The sequence below is a fragment of the Uranotaenia lowii genome, chromosome 2 (genome assembly GCF_029784155.1).
Source record: "Uranotaenia lowii strain MFRU-FL chromosome 2, ASM2978415v1, whole genome shotgun sequence".
Classification (NCBI taxonomy): domain Eukaryota; kingdom Metazoa; phylum Arthropoda; class Insecta; order Diptera; family Culicidae; genus Uranotaenia; species Uranotaenia lowii.
In genome coordinates, this window is record NC_073692.1 from 86310151 (window position 1) to 86327122 (window position 16972).

Consider the following 16972-nt stretch of genomic DNA (forward strand, 5'->3'; position numbering starts at 1 on the left):
AGGATGAGTATGAGTGTGACTATGAATATGAGGATGAGTATGAGAATGATGATAAGCATGAGAGGATGAGAATGAGGATAAGGATGAGGATGAGTATCCATATGCGTATGAGTATGCGTATGAGTATGAATCTGAGGATGAGTATGAGGATGAGTATGAGTATGAGTATGAGAATGAGAATGAGTAAGAGTATGAGGATGAAGATGAGTGTAAGTATGAGTATAAGGATGAGTATGAGTAGAAGGATGAGTATGAATATTAGAATGTTTTCTTTTACTCATACTCATACTCATTCTCATTCTCATTGAGTATGAGAATGAGAATGAGAATGAGTCTGAGAATGAGTATGATGATGAGAATGAGTATGAGTATGAGTATGAGTATGAGTATGGGTATGAGAATGAGTATGTTGATGAGAATGAGTATGAGTATGATGATGAGAATGAGTATGCGGATGAGAACGAGAATGAGTATTAGTATGAGTGTATATATGAGTATGACTATGAGAATGAGGATAAGTATAAGTATAGAAATGAGAATGAGAATGAGAATGAGAATGAGAATGAGAATGAGAATGAGAATGAGAATGAGAATGAGAATGAGAATGAGAATGAGAATGAGAATGAGAATGAGAATGAGAATGAGAATGAGAATGAGAATTGTTGTGGCCATGAAAAGCCATTGGACTGTAGGAGCGGCGCTTGGCAAAACAACCACTGATGGGACTGACTTCCCCTGCGGGAGCGAGCCTCTTCTAGACAACCCCTGGTGGTTGTCTCACCAGTGGAGGCAGGTCCTCGGACTGGCTGCCTGGAGGCCAAGGCCGATCGATCACCGTCACCACAGTGATCGCGAACTAAACTCTTCTAAATTGGGGCTCTGATAAGAGCCGATTGGATCGGAAGCAAGCGAGGAGGAAGCACAGAGGAACAACACACTTTAGTACTGGAACATTCTGGATTTTATTCTCTCGGACTATTTACACTCGTTAATTGTCACTGTACGAGTCGTCGGCTTCCTTTCCTCGGGTGGTCTCAGAGAAGGCCACTGCTGGCTTGCCCTCCTTTTCCTTACTCTCCGGTTGCTCTGCTGGATTGATGTTTCCGCGATGATGGTTGAAAAAAGACTGATGATGCAACGCGCGGGAGCGCGCGTTTTTATACCTTTCTCGCGTCGGCTGCTGCTCGCTGATTGGCTGGCGCTCCAGTTCCGTGCATCTCCTCTCGTTCTCTTCTCAGTCCGCTCGTCGGACTGAACATACTCCCCACCGGAAAGTGAGAAGTTGTCCTGCTTGGTGGTTTTCGTCGAACTTCCTGGAACCTTCGACGAACTTTCTGGAACCTTCGAATCAGCAGTGTTCGGCGACACATCGCTTGTCAGTTGCTCGCTTGTTGGAATGCGAACCCGAGCTGCTGAACCTGGCATGAAGTCCCGGTTGGTGCTTTCTGGAACCTTCGATGAATATTCCGGATCCTTCAAATCAGCAGTGTTTGGCGACGTACTGCTTGTGAATGGCTCACTTGCTGGAATGTGAACCCGGGCTGCTGAACCTGGCCTGGATTTTGCTTCTGCTGGACCCGCTTGCTTAGATCGCTCGACCTTGTTGCGATCCTTCGGTGGAAGACTCGCCTTTTCTGGGGGGACCAATTGTCGCTGGCAACTTTCAGGCTGTGGCTGTTGAATTGGCAGTGCTCGAACCCATTCGAGCTGACTCTCGATTGCCACGGATACCTCTTCGTATAGCACCACGAACTCAAAGTAAATGTCGTCTTGCTGCTCTCGGTCGGCTGGTGACGACAGTGCGATGATCTTTTGGTGATGCTTGGTGTACGCTGCTCTGGAATCCTCGACACTTCGATGGTACACCCTCAGTTGAGCTGCGGTTAGTCCAACCTTTTCGTTTTCTGCTCGTTGGAGAATCGTCTTAATTCGCTGGATGTTGCGCTGCGCCAATCCACGGATGTAGATAAGCGCCTGAAGATTCTCGTTTCTTCTCGCTGGATCTGGATTCATTGTCTCTTGCTTGTCTTTTCTTCCTCCATGCTTCGTTCACATCACGTTGCTCCCCGATCCGCTCTCTCAAAGACGGAGATATTCCGTCGGAAGGTACCGGATACTCCATCCGGCTCGAAGGACCATTTCATGTTGTGGCCATGAAAAGCCATTGGACTGTAGGAGCGGCGCTTGGCAAAACAACCACTGATGGGACTGACTTCCCCTGCGGGAGCGAGCCTCTTCTAGACAACCCCTGGTGGTTGTCTCACCAGTGGAGGCAGGTCCTCGGACTGGCTGCCTGGAGGCCAAGGCCGATCGATCACCGTCACCACAGTGATCGCGAACTAAACTCTTCTAAATTGGGGCTCTGATAAGAGCCGATTGGATCGGAAGCAAGCGAGGAGGAAGCACAGAGGAACAACACACTTTAGTACTGGAACATTCTGGATTTTATTCTCTCGGACTATTTACACTCGTTAATTGTCACTGTACGAGTCGTCGGCTTCCTTTCCTCGGGTGGTCTCAGAGAAGGCCACTGCTGGCTGGCCCTCCTTTTCCTTACTCTCCGGTTGCTCTGCTGGATTGATGTTTCCGCGATGATGGTTGAAAAAAGACTGATGATGCAACGCGCGGGAGCGCGCGTTTTTATACCTTTCTCGCGTCGGCTGCTGCTCGCTGATTGGCTGGCGCTCCAGTTCCGTGCATCTCCTCTCGTTCTCTTCTCAGTCCGCTCGTCGGACTGAACAAGAATGAGAATGAGAATGAGAATGAGAATGAGAATGAGAATGAGAATGAGAATGAGAATGAGAATGAGAATGAGAATGAGAATGAGAATGAGAATGAGAATGAGAATGAGAATGAGAACGAGAATGAGAATGAGAATGAGAATGAGAATGAGAATGAGAATGAGAATGAGAATGAGAATGAGAATGAGAATGAGAATGAGAATGAGAATGAGAATGAGAATGAGAATGAGAATGAGAATGAGAATGAGAATGAGAATGAGAATGAGAATGAGAATGAGAATGAGAATGAGAATGAGAATGAGAATGAGAATGAGAATGAGAATGAGAATGAGAATGAGAATGAGAATGAGAATGAGAATGAGAATGAGAATGAGAATGAGAATGAGAATGAGAATGAGAATGAGAATGAGAATGAGAATGAGAATGAGAATGAGAATGAGAATGAAAATGAGAATGAGAATGAGAATGAGAATGAGAATGAGAATGAGAATGAGAATGAGAATGAGAATGAGAATGAGAATGAGAATGAGAATGAGAATGAGAATGAGAATGAGAATGAGAATGAGAATGAGAATGAGAATGAGAATGAGAATGAGAATGAGAATGAGAATGAGAATGAGAATGAGAATGAGAATGAGAATGAGAATGAGAATGAGAATGAGAATGAGAATGAGAATGAGAATGAGAATGAGAATGAGAATGAGAATGAGAATGAGAATGAGAATGAGAATGAGAATGAGAATGAGAATGAGAATGAGAATGAGAATGAGAATGAGAATGAGAATGAGAATGAGAATGAGAATGAGAATGAGAATGAGAATGAGAATGAGAATGAGAATGAGAATGAGAATGAGAATGAGAATGAGAATGAGAATGAGAATGAGAATGAGAATGAGAATGAGAATGAGAATGAGAATGAGAATGAGAATGAGAATGAGAATGAGAATGAGAATGAGAATGAGAATGAGAATGAGAATGAGAATGAGAATGAGAATGAGAATGAGAATGAGAATGAGAATGAGAATGAGAATGAGAGCATGAGAATGAGAATGAGAATGAGAATGAGAATGAGAATGAGAATGAGAATGAGAATGAGAATGAGAATGAGAATGAGAATGAGAATGAGAATGAGAATGAGAATGAGAATGAGAATGAGAATGAGCATGAGAATGAGAATGAGAATGAGAATGAGAATGAGAATTAGAATGAGAATGAGAATGAGAATGAGAATGAGAATGAGAATGAGAATGAGAATGAGAATGAGAATGAGAATGAGAATGAGAATGAGAATGAGAATGAGAATGAGAATGAGAATGAGAATGAGAATGAGAATGAGAATGAGAATGAGAATGAGAATGAGAATGAGAATGAGAATGAGAATGAGAATGAGAATGAGAATGAGAATGAGAATGAGAATGAGAATGAGAATGAGAATGAGAATGAGAATGAGAATGAGAATGAGAATGAGAATGAGAATGAGAATGAGAATGAGAATGAGAATGAGAATGAGAATGAGAATGAGAATGAGAATGAGAATGAGAATGAGAATGAGAATGAGAATGAGAATGAGAATGAGAATGAGAATGAGAATGAGAATGAGAATGAGAATGAGAATGAGAATGAGAATGAGAATGAGAATGAGAATGAGAATGAGAATGAGAATGAGAATGAGAATGAGAATGAGAATGAGAATGAGAATGAGAATGAGAATGAGAATGAGAATGAGAATGAGAATGAGAATGAGAATGAGAATGAGAATGAGAATGAGAATGAGAATGAGAATGAGAATGAGAATGAGAATGAGAATGAGAATGAGAATGAGAATGAGAATGAGAATGAGAATGAGAATGAGAATGAGAATGAGAATGAGAATGAGAATGAGAATGAGAATGAGAATGAGAATGAGAATGAGAATGAGAATGAGAATGAGAATGAGAATGAGAATGAGAATGAGAATGAGAATGAGAATGAGAATGAGAATGAGAATGAGAATGAGAATGAGAATGAGAATGAGAATGAGAATGAGAATGAGAATGAGAATGAGAATGAGAATGAGAATGAGAATGAGAATGAGAATGAGAATGAGAATGAGAATGAGAATGAGAATGAGAATGAGAATGAGAATGAGAATGAGAATGAGAATGAGAATAAGAATGAGAATAAGAATGAGAATGAGAATGAGTGTGAGAATGAGAATGAGAATGAGAATGAGAATGAGAATGAGAATGAGAATGAGAATGAGAATGAGAATGAGAATGAGAATGAGAACGAGAATGAGAATGAGAATGAGAATGTGAATGAGAATGAGAATGAGAATGAGAATGAGAATGAGGATCAGTGTGAGAGGATGAGAATGAGTATGAGGATGAATATGAGTATGAGAATGAAAATGAGGATGAGTATGAGTATGAGTTTGAGTATGACAATGAGTTGTAGTATGAGTATGAGTTTGAGTGTGAGTATGAGTATGAGTATGAGCATGAGTATGAGTATGAAGATGAGTATAAGTTTTAGTATGATTATGAATATGAGGATGAGTATGACTCTGATAATGGGAATGGATATGAGGATGGGAATGAGAATGAGGATAAGTATGAGTATGAGTATGAGTATGAGTATGAGAATGAGGATGTGTATGAGTATGAATATGAGTATGAGTATGAGAATGAGAATGAAGATTAGTAGGAGTAGGAGTATGACTGTGAGTGTTAGTCTATTTTTTTATTTATTTTGTTTCGATTATGATCGTTTTACCATGTTTGTGGCTTTCGTGATATCATATCATCTTATCCGGTACAACAGTGTTCTATGTTTACTCTTGGGATCGAACATGTGGACATCGGATTAGGAAGCAAGTGACTTGCCAACTGAGCTACATATATTACAAACAAATTGGTCCAATTTTGCGTATGAGCAAATATGAGTATAAGTAAATGTGATAATGAGTTTGAAAAATTTATTGCAAATTGGACAAAAATAAAAAAGTGAGTATGAGAATTTATTTTGCCAAAATGAGTTTTTTAAGATGAACCCACTACACAAATCTTTCATAAATTAAAAGATCTTCAACGGATTTCTAATTACTTTAAAATCTTTTGAAGAAGAGCCTCTTTCCTGTTTTATAAATGATTTCAAACGGTTTTTGAAACAATGTTTCCTAGTTATTTTTTAAACATAAGACGACCTGATTGAACAAACATCTGAAAAATACACTGAATATTACGAAATCCCGCAAAGGTCTTAAGAAAGACTTCAACCTTCCACTCTTCCAACTACCATCATTGGTTCCGTTACGCAGAGACGAGTAAAAAATTTCGTCTTCGTCTTTTTGATTTTCCCGGAAGTGTCGAGTTTGTCTTGCGCTTCAGTGCTCCCTCCGGAGAGAAGCTAGCGGAAAAATGCGGCCCCACTAATTAATACGGATTACACTAATTAGAGCCAACATCTCGGCAGCTCGGGCCGCGTGGCTGGGAAAAAGCTGGAGACAGGCAGTAAATTAGGTTGTGCTAGTGAAGAAAAATATGGGTTATGGGAATAACAGAATCTCCGAGCTTCTTTTTCATTAGTATTTCGGGAGGATCGGGGACGAAAAAAAAGAGTCAACAGTTTGGATCGTTTGTCATTATTTAAAAAATGTTCAACTCAAAAATGAAGATGTAGGATACACTTGTTAAAAAAAATCCTGAATCACTGCCGCTCGACCAGTTTGATGAGAATGCCATCATTTGGTCGAAGCACCAAATCCGTTTTGAAGCGCATTTTCTCCTTCGATTCACCGGGCAGAATTTTGAAGCTCGCCAGCAGCTTGATGATGGTAACCTTCAGCTCCATCATGGCATATCGTTGGCCGATGCAATTGCGCTGCCCGGCACTGAACGGAATGTAGTCATAGGGGCCTCGTTTGCTTTCGTTGGATTTCGAGAACCGCTCCGGGTTAAACTTTTCCGGGTCCGGCCAAATTTTCGGGTTCCGATGGATGTTGTAGATTTTTATCGAAATAGTTGTTCCAGCCGGGAATGTTACGCCGTCTGTCATGAAAAGTAGAAAAACATTCAGTATATTTGATTGCTCAATAACAAACATTTTCTTTCCAATAAACTCAATTAAACCAAACTGTTACAAAATAGCTGCCAATTTGTGATTATTTGATAAATTTTGAAACGGACCCAAACCTGGCTTGAGGAGAATATGGAATTTTGGTCGAAGGATTCTTGGCCTCCAATCAGTTCGAATTTGAACCCCTCGACTATTTTATATGAGCGTATGCTCAAGCAAAGGTCTGTGGATCCTTTCACCCAAGAGTCGATCCGATGAAGGTTTCTCCATTTCTGAGGCGCTAGTTTCAATATCAGAGGCCCAAATTTCGAAGTAATGCTCCCTACTCAGATCTCGCTTGGAGTGTGTAGTTGAGAACGAAGGAGAGCGAGTTGAGTTATTGTTTCTCAATATGTTTATCTACATGCTTGAATGCATAAAAAAGTTTTCAAATCATATTTATATCAAGAAAAGTGTTTTGAGCTTAAATGGCAGATTTTTGCATTTTTTAAGGGTTATACTGTAGATCCTCCAGGGTCCGGCAATTGAAGTGCTACCACACGGTTGAGGAACGCATCGTTTGAGGCCCGCAGGTGTTCTTGTGGAATTTTATCCCAGGATGCCATGAGATGTCGCTTCAGGACCTCCACACCTCCATGTTTCTTAGAGCAGACTTAGAGCTAAGACTCAATGTAAACAAAGCTTATATCGGTCAGCTCACGAACTATGTCCTTCTGCCGTTTACCAGAAAGAAACAAGACATCCACAGCGCTACGTTTCTGTTCGAGATCCATTTTTCCGGATAACACCTGATTACAAAAGTAACACTTACATCCAATGATAGCTAAGACTTAATGTAAACAAAGCGACGAGGGGTCGTTCAATACTGATTCGTGTGCCACGAAATAATTACTTTTGAAGTAATGTAGCAGTTCAATTGCCGGACCCTGCATTATAATTTTTTTGTATGCTTACGAAAGTTCGATTCCTTAATTTCAGGTTTTTGGAGATCATTTGCTTTGTTTTTCATAATAACCCAAGCAACAACCAACAGTCCGATAAAACAGGTACGAAAAACCTTACTCAGCCTCGTCATTGATTTGAAGTACGTTCTATGGAGCTCAAAATTAAAGTTGTTATTTATTCTTTCAAGTTCCAGAACAAGTCTTAATGACCTTCTATTCAGCCTTCAGCGGCCCTATAATTCAGCTTCCAAAAAATCGCAAAAAATTCTCTCTATGTCTTAATTCCACCCTAGGCATCAGTTCATATCACCTTTGATTGTTTATTCACTATGTTCAGTTCAAGCTGCCGCCATGATATGATGCCACGCGCCGGATTCTAAACTCGACAAATTGCGGTTTGCCAAGATTTGTTAAATTTGCTTCTCGATTGCTTCTTTCCTACATTTCCTACACGCATATCGCTCATCAGAATGGTCACACAAGTAATCAAATTACTTATTGAAATAAACTTGTCCGGCCTTGGGATCGAACCCCGACCTTCGTGGTGACGTGACAATCGAACACGCACAAGGCTCTTCCTAGATATTGTTTTAACCGAAACTTAGACTTGAAGTGGTGATGTGATTTTGTAGCATACCTGAAGGCGCACCCACCCAAAAAGACAGCCAGTCAGCTGGCAAGAAAGCACTTCAATGCAATCTCTTTTTGGGTACTGTTTGGGTTTTGTTTTTTTTTGTTATAGAAAACGATCACAAACACACGCAGGATCTCAATATTTCCTCGAAGATATTCCTTTTACTTAACTCTAAAGCGAATAACTTCCAAGGATATGATGGCTAGCATCAAACAGTTGTTAAAACCACCAACTTACAGACAAAATACCCAAGTAACCATAAGCACTAAAGCTTTGTAATTTTATAGCTTTACATCAGAATTCAAGTGCTCAATTACACTATATCAGCACATCAAGTGCAATTTTGCATTACAACAGCGCTTCGAGTGCTATGCTGCATCATATTAGAGTTATACCACACTTTTAAAATGCAACTAGCATGTTATAACTTTTAAAATGCAACTAGCATGTTATAAGCTGCTAAGCTGCAATATAGCTTTTATTCAGAATAACAAATGCTATATTTTCTAAGCTTTAAATTGGCATCACACAAGCTTGCTTTAATGCTTTTTTGCACAATGTAAGCACTACAGTGGCATAAGGCCAAAGCACATAAGCATTGCTTGATGCTGAATTAATGGTAATTTAGGGTACCGGTTGCTAGAAATTTGATTCAAATAGGGCTTTTTATCAAAGATTTAACGTGGACCTGATAGTTTCACAAGGAGAGTCAATGTCAAATGTCAGAACCATAGATGTCATAAGTTCGATTCCAGGTCATTTTCAGCTGAAAAATAAAAATATATCATATAGGAAATTCAACCCAATTTATCTATATATATAAAAATGGATTTCTGTCTGTCTGTCTGTCTGTCTGTCTGTCTGTCTGTCTGTTCCCTATAGACTCGAAAACTACTGAACCGATTTGCGTGAAACTTGGCAGGTGGGGATATTGGAGGCAGGGGAAGGTTCCTATTATAGTTTGAGATCCCTCCCTCTCTCATGAAGGGAGGGAGGGGCCTCCCAAACAAAAGACAATTTTTTGCATAACTCGAGAACCCATCAAGCAAATGGTATCATATTTGGCATGGGGTGGTATTTGGAAACGAGGAAAATTTCTATGAATATTAGGTACCCCTCCCTCCTCTCATTGGGGTGATAGAAAGCGGGGTGGGGGGAAAACTCATCAAGATATTGGAACCAAATTTGGTACGGGAAGGTATTTGGATACAAAAAATATTTCAATGGTTATTTGAGACCCCTCCCTCTTTCCAACAGAAGGGAGGGGGCTTATTTCGTATTTTGTTACATAATTCAAAAACTTTTAAAGCAAGTGGAACCAAATTTGACATGGGAGGGTATTTGGATACGAGAAATTTTCCAATGATTAATCGAGACCCCTCCCTCTTTCCAGTAAGGAGATATAAAGTAGGGAGGGGGCCTCTTTTATAATTTTTTACATTACTCAAAAACTAATTAAGAAAATGGAATCAAATTTGGCATGGGCGGGTATTTGTGAATGTGATATGTTCTTATGATTGTTTGAAACACCTTCCTTCTACTAGCGGGGCGAAAGAAAAGAGGGAGGAGAGTTTCACACAATTTTTACTGCATAACTCAAAACTTTTAAAAGCAAATGGAACCAAATTTGACATGAAACTATATTTGGGTACGATAAATGCTTTTATAACTATTTGGTTTCCTTCACTCCTTCAAAAAGGTGGATGAAAAGAGGGAGGAGAGGTCTCCCTTACAGTTTTCAGTATAACTGGAGAGTTGATCGAGCAAACTGAACCATATTTGGCATGTGAGGGTATTTGGATACGAAAAATGTTTCTATTATAAATTGAAACCCCATCTTTTTTTCAGCGAAAGATATTAAGGGGGAAAGGGGGGCTTGCATGCAATGTTTTTGCAAAAGTCAGAAATTAATCAAGCAAATGAAACCAAATTGGGTATTAAAATGTATTTGAGTACGAAAAATACTTTTTCTATGTAAAACAATTCCTTTCTTGCAGTAGGATGATAGAATTGGGAATATAGGAAAGGAAGAGGAGGCTTACATTTACCTTTTTTTTCTTACAACATCCGAGATATGGACAAAACATAACATGGAAAATCACTTTGGTATGATTCTTTGATTATCTGACACACCATGCTCCTTTCAGTGAGTAGGTACATAGGAGGAGGGAGTGAGCCCAATACAATTTTGTTAGCATAAGTTCTCAATTTATGCTAACGAAGCCAAAAAATGGAAACAAATGTGGCATTGAAAGGTACTTGCTTACGAGATATGTTTCAACGATTGTTATAGACCTATACGCTTTATAGTGTAGAAAGGGGAAGAATGGAGGAGGCTCCATATACATTTTGTTGTTAAACTTAACAACTTTAAATTCAATGAAACTATATTTGACATAAGAGGATTTTTGGGAATGAAAAAAAAAATGGGTATGATGATTCAGCAAGGGGTGAAGGTAAAGACAGGGGAGGGCTCTCTTATTAATTTAGCATAAATCCATAACATCTCAAGCGAAAACAACCATATTTTATAAGTTAGATTGTTGGCGTATGATATTTGATACCCTCCTTTTTCAGGGCGAAGCTTAAGAAAAACAGGTTAAAATTATCAGATCTTCTACTCAAATTTATAGATCGAGATTCAGAAAATTAGTTTAAGTCATCTTTGTGTTGAAATTCGAAACTCAAGCTGCAGCTCTACTTTTATAGAATTATGTTTTAATTTGATTTAAAATAATGCCAACAAAACAATAAAAATTTGAATGATTTCTGAAAAAAATCATTTGTTTTTAAAGGTGTAGCATAGTACACCGGGTCAGCTAGTTGCTAGATAAATGCAATAAGAGCTTTTTTAGACTGGACAGAATTTAACTTTCTTTATTTATACGGTTTATACTTATAATTGACTTTTTTCGATGAGTGAAATAATTTTTCTTTATATTTACGTTAAGTTTCGGGTAACTTTTCTTCACCCATCGTTATGTAAATAAAAAAAGTTGTTTCACTCAACGAGAAATTTCAATAACTAAAACCGTTTAAAAGTACTGGTGGTGAACTTGTATTTATTCCTTTACACTACTAACACTACTAAGGCAATCGAAATAATTAATAGTTTTACAATAAGTCTTTGCACTTCTTGAAGGGTTATCATCAGAGGACGAATCGGCTTTATCCAGTCAATTAGGAACATTATTGACATTAGAGGGTGATACAGTCAAAATTTGGTCAAGGGAAAACGCCTGTAAATAGGTAAAATCGTTTATTTAAAAAATCAAAATAAATTTCTTTTTCAAGTTTAATTAGTAAAAAATTCAGGAAAAATATTCAGTTAGGCTTCCGATTTTCCAAATCCGAGTTGCCGGGCCTTACGCTTAACCCCTGCCATCAGATTTTGTACAGCCACCTTGTCCACCTTCTTCGCCACAGAAAGCCAGTTTGCAGCTTGACAATAGCCCAGTATTTCTCAATTGGGCGGAGCGTTGGCGTGTTGGGAGGGTTTTTGTCCTTGGGAACCACCTGCAAGTTGTTGGCGGCGTACCACTCCATGGTCTTTTTACCGTAATGGCAAGATGCCATTCATGTGCTTGAAAATATCTGCTACCTTTCCCCTTCCTTTTGCCGTATAAAACTCCTGTCCCGAAAGCCGCTTGTAGTCGGCTTCGACGTAGGTTTCGTCGTCCATTACAACGCAGTCAAATTTCGTCAGCATCGTCGTGTACAGCCTCCGGGATCGTGCTTTGGCCGTCGTATTTTGTTTATCATAGCGATTTGGAGTCACTACCTTCTTGTCGGTAGTCCGGTCGGTAGTCCGGCTCTTTTTTTTGGCTCGATGCACGGTTGTAGACGATACACCCAGCTTATTTGCGGCATCTCGGAGAGAGAGGTTATGGTTTCGCTTGAAACTGCCGGCAACTCTCTTTGGCGTCTCAGCGGCTTCCGGTTTTCGATTTCTCTCCGATCCAGACTTTGTCGACAAACGCTCCCCAAACACTTTAATAATATTTGTAACGGTTGATTTGGCAACTTTGAGCGATTTAGCCAGCTTTGCGTGCGAGTAGCTCGGAGCAAAATTTTGATACGCCGCTCTTCTTCCTTGGACGGCATTTTAACAACTGAAGAGTGAATTCCAAAATGAAAATAGGAGCAACATTCTACACACACACACACACACACACGCACACACACACACACACACACACACACACACACACACACACACACACACACACACACACACACACACACACACACACACACACACACACACACACACACACACACACACACACACACACCTTCAAAATGAGGGGTGTTCAGGTTTTTTAAATGCAAAATTGAAAGCAATACGTCAAGTTGATATTGACCAAATTTTGACCGTATCACCCTTTATCAAAGATTGTATAAGAGGCCACTGAAAAGGGTTAGCTTTGTGGCAATAATTGCGCTGTTATGCCACGATTGAGCAGAAAATTGATTCCTGATTTCAAATTTAGTAGGAGACGACAGAAAAAGTGATCGTCCAACATTTTTGCAACTATTGCTTAATAAATAATTCGGAAGTATCTAGAGGCGAACCAGCCTGTGGCTGAAAACCTCTCAAATAAAGAAAAAAAAAAATTCGGAAGTGCATCTGGAAAATGCTTGGCATTTGAATTTCATACAAACTGTTTATGACATATTTCAAGTTGAAAGCGAAACGGAGTTCGTATGGGATCAGCTAGTTTCTTTGAAATTCAGCTGAGTTCAAACTTTGCTAGCCGCTGATTTTAGTTATGTTTTGTTTTAAGTTCTTTCTTTGAAGAATTTTGAATTATATTGCTGTTTTTTAACGTTTTTGGTATTTATTATGCTCATCATTTTTAGAAATATCATCCAAATTCTGTGACATTTTTCCTTTATTCTATTGACATTACATATTAGTGAATTTCCAAGTGTAATTTCAAGATCATTTGCATAATTAATGCTTTGTTTTATCAGTCAGATGTTGCTATAGTTGTTTCAAACATAATTTTGTATGCTCTCGGTGTATTTCTCACGTTCAAGTCGCCAAGTGACGCCTTTTGAATTTTCTTATCATTCTTTTTTGTTGTACATGAGGCCTTTTTTAAGCTGTTTTTTCATGATCAGTTATTTCTAATCAAATTTAAAAATCACTCTAAGTTTTTATTCTTAACCAATATCGATTTCAAAGTTTTCTTCTTTTCATTCATTTCTATGAGTAGTTCATCAAGATATTTTTTATATTTTTTGAGATTCTTCAGTTCTTAGCGTTCATCCTTTTTTTCTGAAATTTTGTACCGTTTTCAACGTGTTAAGATTTAGTTTTTCCATAATATCTTGTCCTGAACGTAAGCATTCAAGCATTAAAGCATTCTCTTCTGATTTTTTCTCGTATTGTATTGCAATTCCTCTAAAATGTGAACCGTTTACAGAAAATATTTTGTTATTTGACTATTGATCAATTCAAGCAGTTTTTGGATAAATATTATAAAAAAAGCAAGATTATCTTTTGCAAATCAACCCTCTTATACACAATATCGACTAAAACGGGATTGGCATCAATCCGAATCTAATTGTTATTTAACAATTTTTTGCTCGAAGTGTTTGAACAAGATATACCGAATATTCGGCCGGCCGAATATTCAGCGCCGAATACCGCCCAAAAGCCGTTAAGCCGAATATTCAGCTATCCGAATAGTTGAGCTAAGTATTCGGCCGAATAGACCGAATATCTATTATTAAAATTTATACAATGAAAGACTAGTAAAATTTTCAAAATGATTATCGATAATTTATAAAATATCCAAAAGTAATGTTCGTTAAAGCTACACAATCATCAAAAACTTATGGTTTCAGCTAATAATTTCACAAGAAGTTCATTGTCGATCGTACAAAAGAAAGCTGACGATTATCTCTTTATACTTTGATTATCGTTTATTCCAGATTGTCTTGATATATACAGGTTGGCTAATAAATCCAATAAAGATTCAAGATATGTCAAATCTGGCATGAATGTTCAGATATTGTTCAAAACTTCCCGAAATTTGCTCGGGGTTATACAGATTATTTGCTTTACTTATAAACTGATTTTTTTTTAGTTTTATTTTAGATTTTGAACTCAATATCGATTTTTTTAAATAAACGTCAATTTTGAACTTTTTTAAATTTTTTTTTTCAAAAATCATTCTGAATGCTTGCTTGTGATTAAACGTGTAGTTGAAAAAATGGTGTATATATGCTTAAGGTTAAATATCATCTTTTTTCAACAATTATTTTGAAGATATCAGGCTCAAATTAGACCTTCATCTAATTTGATATCAAATAAGCAACTTCAAATTGTTTGGCGCTAGTTTCGACATGCTTTGTAACAGATTTCACAGGAACTCAATCTTTTTGGTGATAAACGCCCTAGAAGCGACAAGTTAACTGATGTCCTTTCAGTTATTGGTGATATTTCAAAAATCAGGAAGACCTCTACTTGAAGAAGATCTAGTAAAACATCATCTGATAATATCATCTGGTTGAAAATAATCAGCTTAAAAATCATGAGAAAGAAATAAAAGGAAATTGATATAATTGCTTTTGTTTTTTTCATCAAAAAATCAATAGAATATTCGGCCAGATATTCGTTTGGCCGAACAGTTGATAAGGTCAATATTCGGTATTCGGCCGTTCGCCGAATTCCACTATTCGATACATCTCTAGTTTAAACATAAGTTTATCAATCAATTTTCACGGATAAAAAGTGCCAAACGCTGTAGCTTAAAAAATACTCACTCATTTCCAAATCCTCAACCAGTTTTCGTCCTACAATCGGAACGGGGGGAACCAATCTCAAGGATTCCTTCACCACCATATCCAGATACTCAAACTCCTGAATCTTAACATTGGTCAGCTGAGCTTTCGCCTTTTCCGGTCCCAGAATTCGATCGATCTCCTCGTACAACCGCTGCTGGACATCCTGATACTGAGACAGGAACCAAATCGTGAAAGACATTCCTGAGGTGGTGGTATCGTGACCTTCAAACATGAAGGTGTCCACTTCTTCACGAATGTCCTCTCGTGAAAGGGGCTTTCCATCTACCGATACGTTAAGCAGCAGATCCAGCAGTGTTAGTTTTCTTTTGGAATACATGTTCTCCTCGTTGAGGTCGAAAGCAACTTTGTCGATGGATTTTTCTTCCTGTAGAGTTTTCCGGCGGGCTTCAATCACTGAATTGGTGAATTTATGCAATTTTTCTATAACTCGTTTTTGTTCATTTGCGTATGGATAGAGGAAGAAAAGGGATGGGAATGAGCGTAAAGCACTGAACACTCTCCGAAGGATAAATTCGCTCATCTGCTTAACAGCTATTGCGTATTCCTGATTTGGATCATCTTGAGCGTGAATTTGAACTCCCATTGATGTTTCTGAAATCGAAAAGATAGCTATTGTAAAATGATGTATTTATAAAATGAAGAAAAATTTACCACAAATGCTGTCCAACGCGTACAGGGTGATGTAGTTGTAAACGTCGAACTCTTCCTTGCCGACGCGATCTCGGAGTTTCGAAACCAAAACATCTGCTTCCTTGTTGAAGACTTCCAAAAAGCCATCCAAAACCTTGAAATGGAACGTCGGAGTGATAATCTTTCGCCGTTGGAACCATTTCTCGCCCGTCGAGATCAGCAATCCGGTGCCCAGCCACGGTATCAAAAAATCATAAGGGAACGACTTTTGTATGGACTTGGTCAGCAGAACCTTTTCAACGAACTTGGAGCTGGAAACATCAACGACCAATTCGTTAAAGGCTGCCACAATGACTATATCTTCTCCATGTATATTATGCAATCCGGTCACAATTTCGAAAATTTCTGCAAATCATCTTTAGATTAGAGAAAAATAATCTGTGTTTATCTTAAGCCCAATCTTACCTGGTATACTTTTCCCAATGAAAAGAGGGAAGGAACCCAGCAAGTAGTGTGGTTTGGGACCAGGAAAATGCTTTTGAAGTTCAAGTAATTCCTGACGTTTCTTGTGGTACTTGAACAGCAAATAGCCGAAAGTGGCCAAAATCAGAGAAACGAGCAGTAGCATTTTTTATTTGGCAAATTTGTTTATTCACATCAACTGTGCCGGCTAAGCGATAACAGCAAACTAAGTAGCGCGCTTTCAAATCGGGCCATTGCTCTGCTGAGGAGGTGATATTAACCGGTTGATAAGTTTGCTATCGCGGGTGACAAAATTTTTGATAAGGTATGTTTTTGTTTTGATTATTCTGGATTATGAGGTGTCAAACGTTCCGAAATACTGTGTTGGTTGATAACGTTAATAAGCTCGTGCAGCTAATAAAACATTGCTGGATTAATCAATGCCTCAGCATAACGCAATTACCAATGAAATGGTCTTTGATTGTGTGATTGTTTTATGAATTTACAATAAATTAGTAATTTTTCAAGAAAACATCGAAATTAAGAAAAACCTTAATTGTGAAATTTTCACGCCACAGATGTATTTTAAGAAAAAAATCATACTTGCCATGGCCTATCATAAAATTTTAACCCAATTCGAAATATTTTTCAGGCTTAAACTGTTACAGATTTTTCTAAATACGAGT

At 38.4% G+C, this 16972-nt stretch overlaps 1 protein-coding gene across 1 annotated transcript; it reads right to left on the minus strand.

The window, feature by feature from the left end:
- Window positions 1–6390: 6390 nt before the first annotated feature.
- On the minus strand, window positions 6391–16491 carry LOC129746445 (cytochrome P450 4C1-like). The gene is made up of 4 exons (XM_055740093.1): window positions 16290–16491; window positions 15846–16229; window positions 15153–15785; window positions 6391–6769 (listed from the first exon to the last, which is right to left on the minus strand). Exons 1-4 carry the CDS (start codon window positions 16450–16452, stop codon window positions 6429–6431), a joined length of 1521 nt encoding a protein of 506 aa, XP_055596068.1. The 5' UTR covers window positions 16453–16491; the 3' UTR covers window positions 6391–6428.
- Between the last annotated feature and the right edge of the window lie 481 nt (window positions 16492–16972).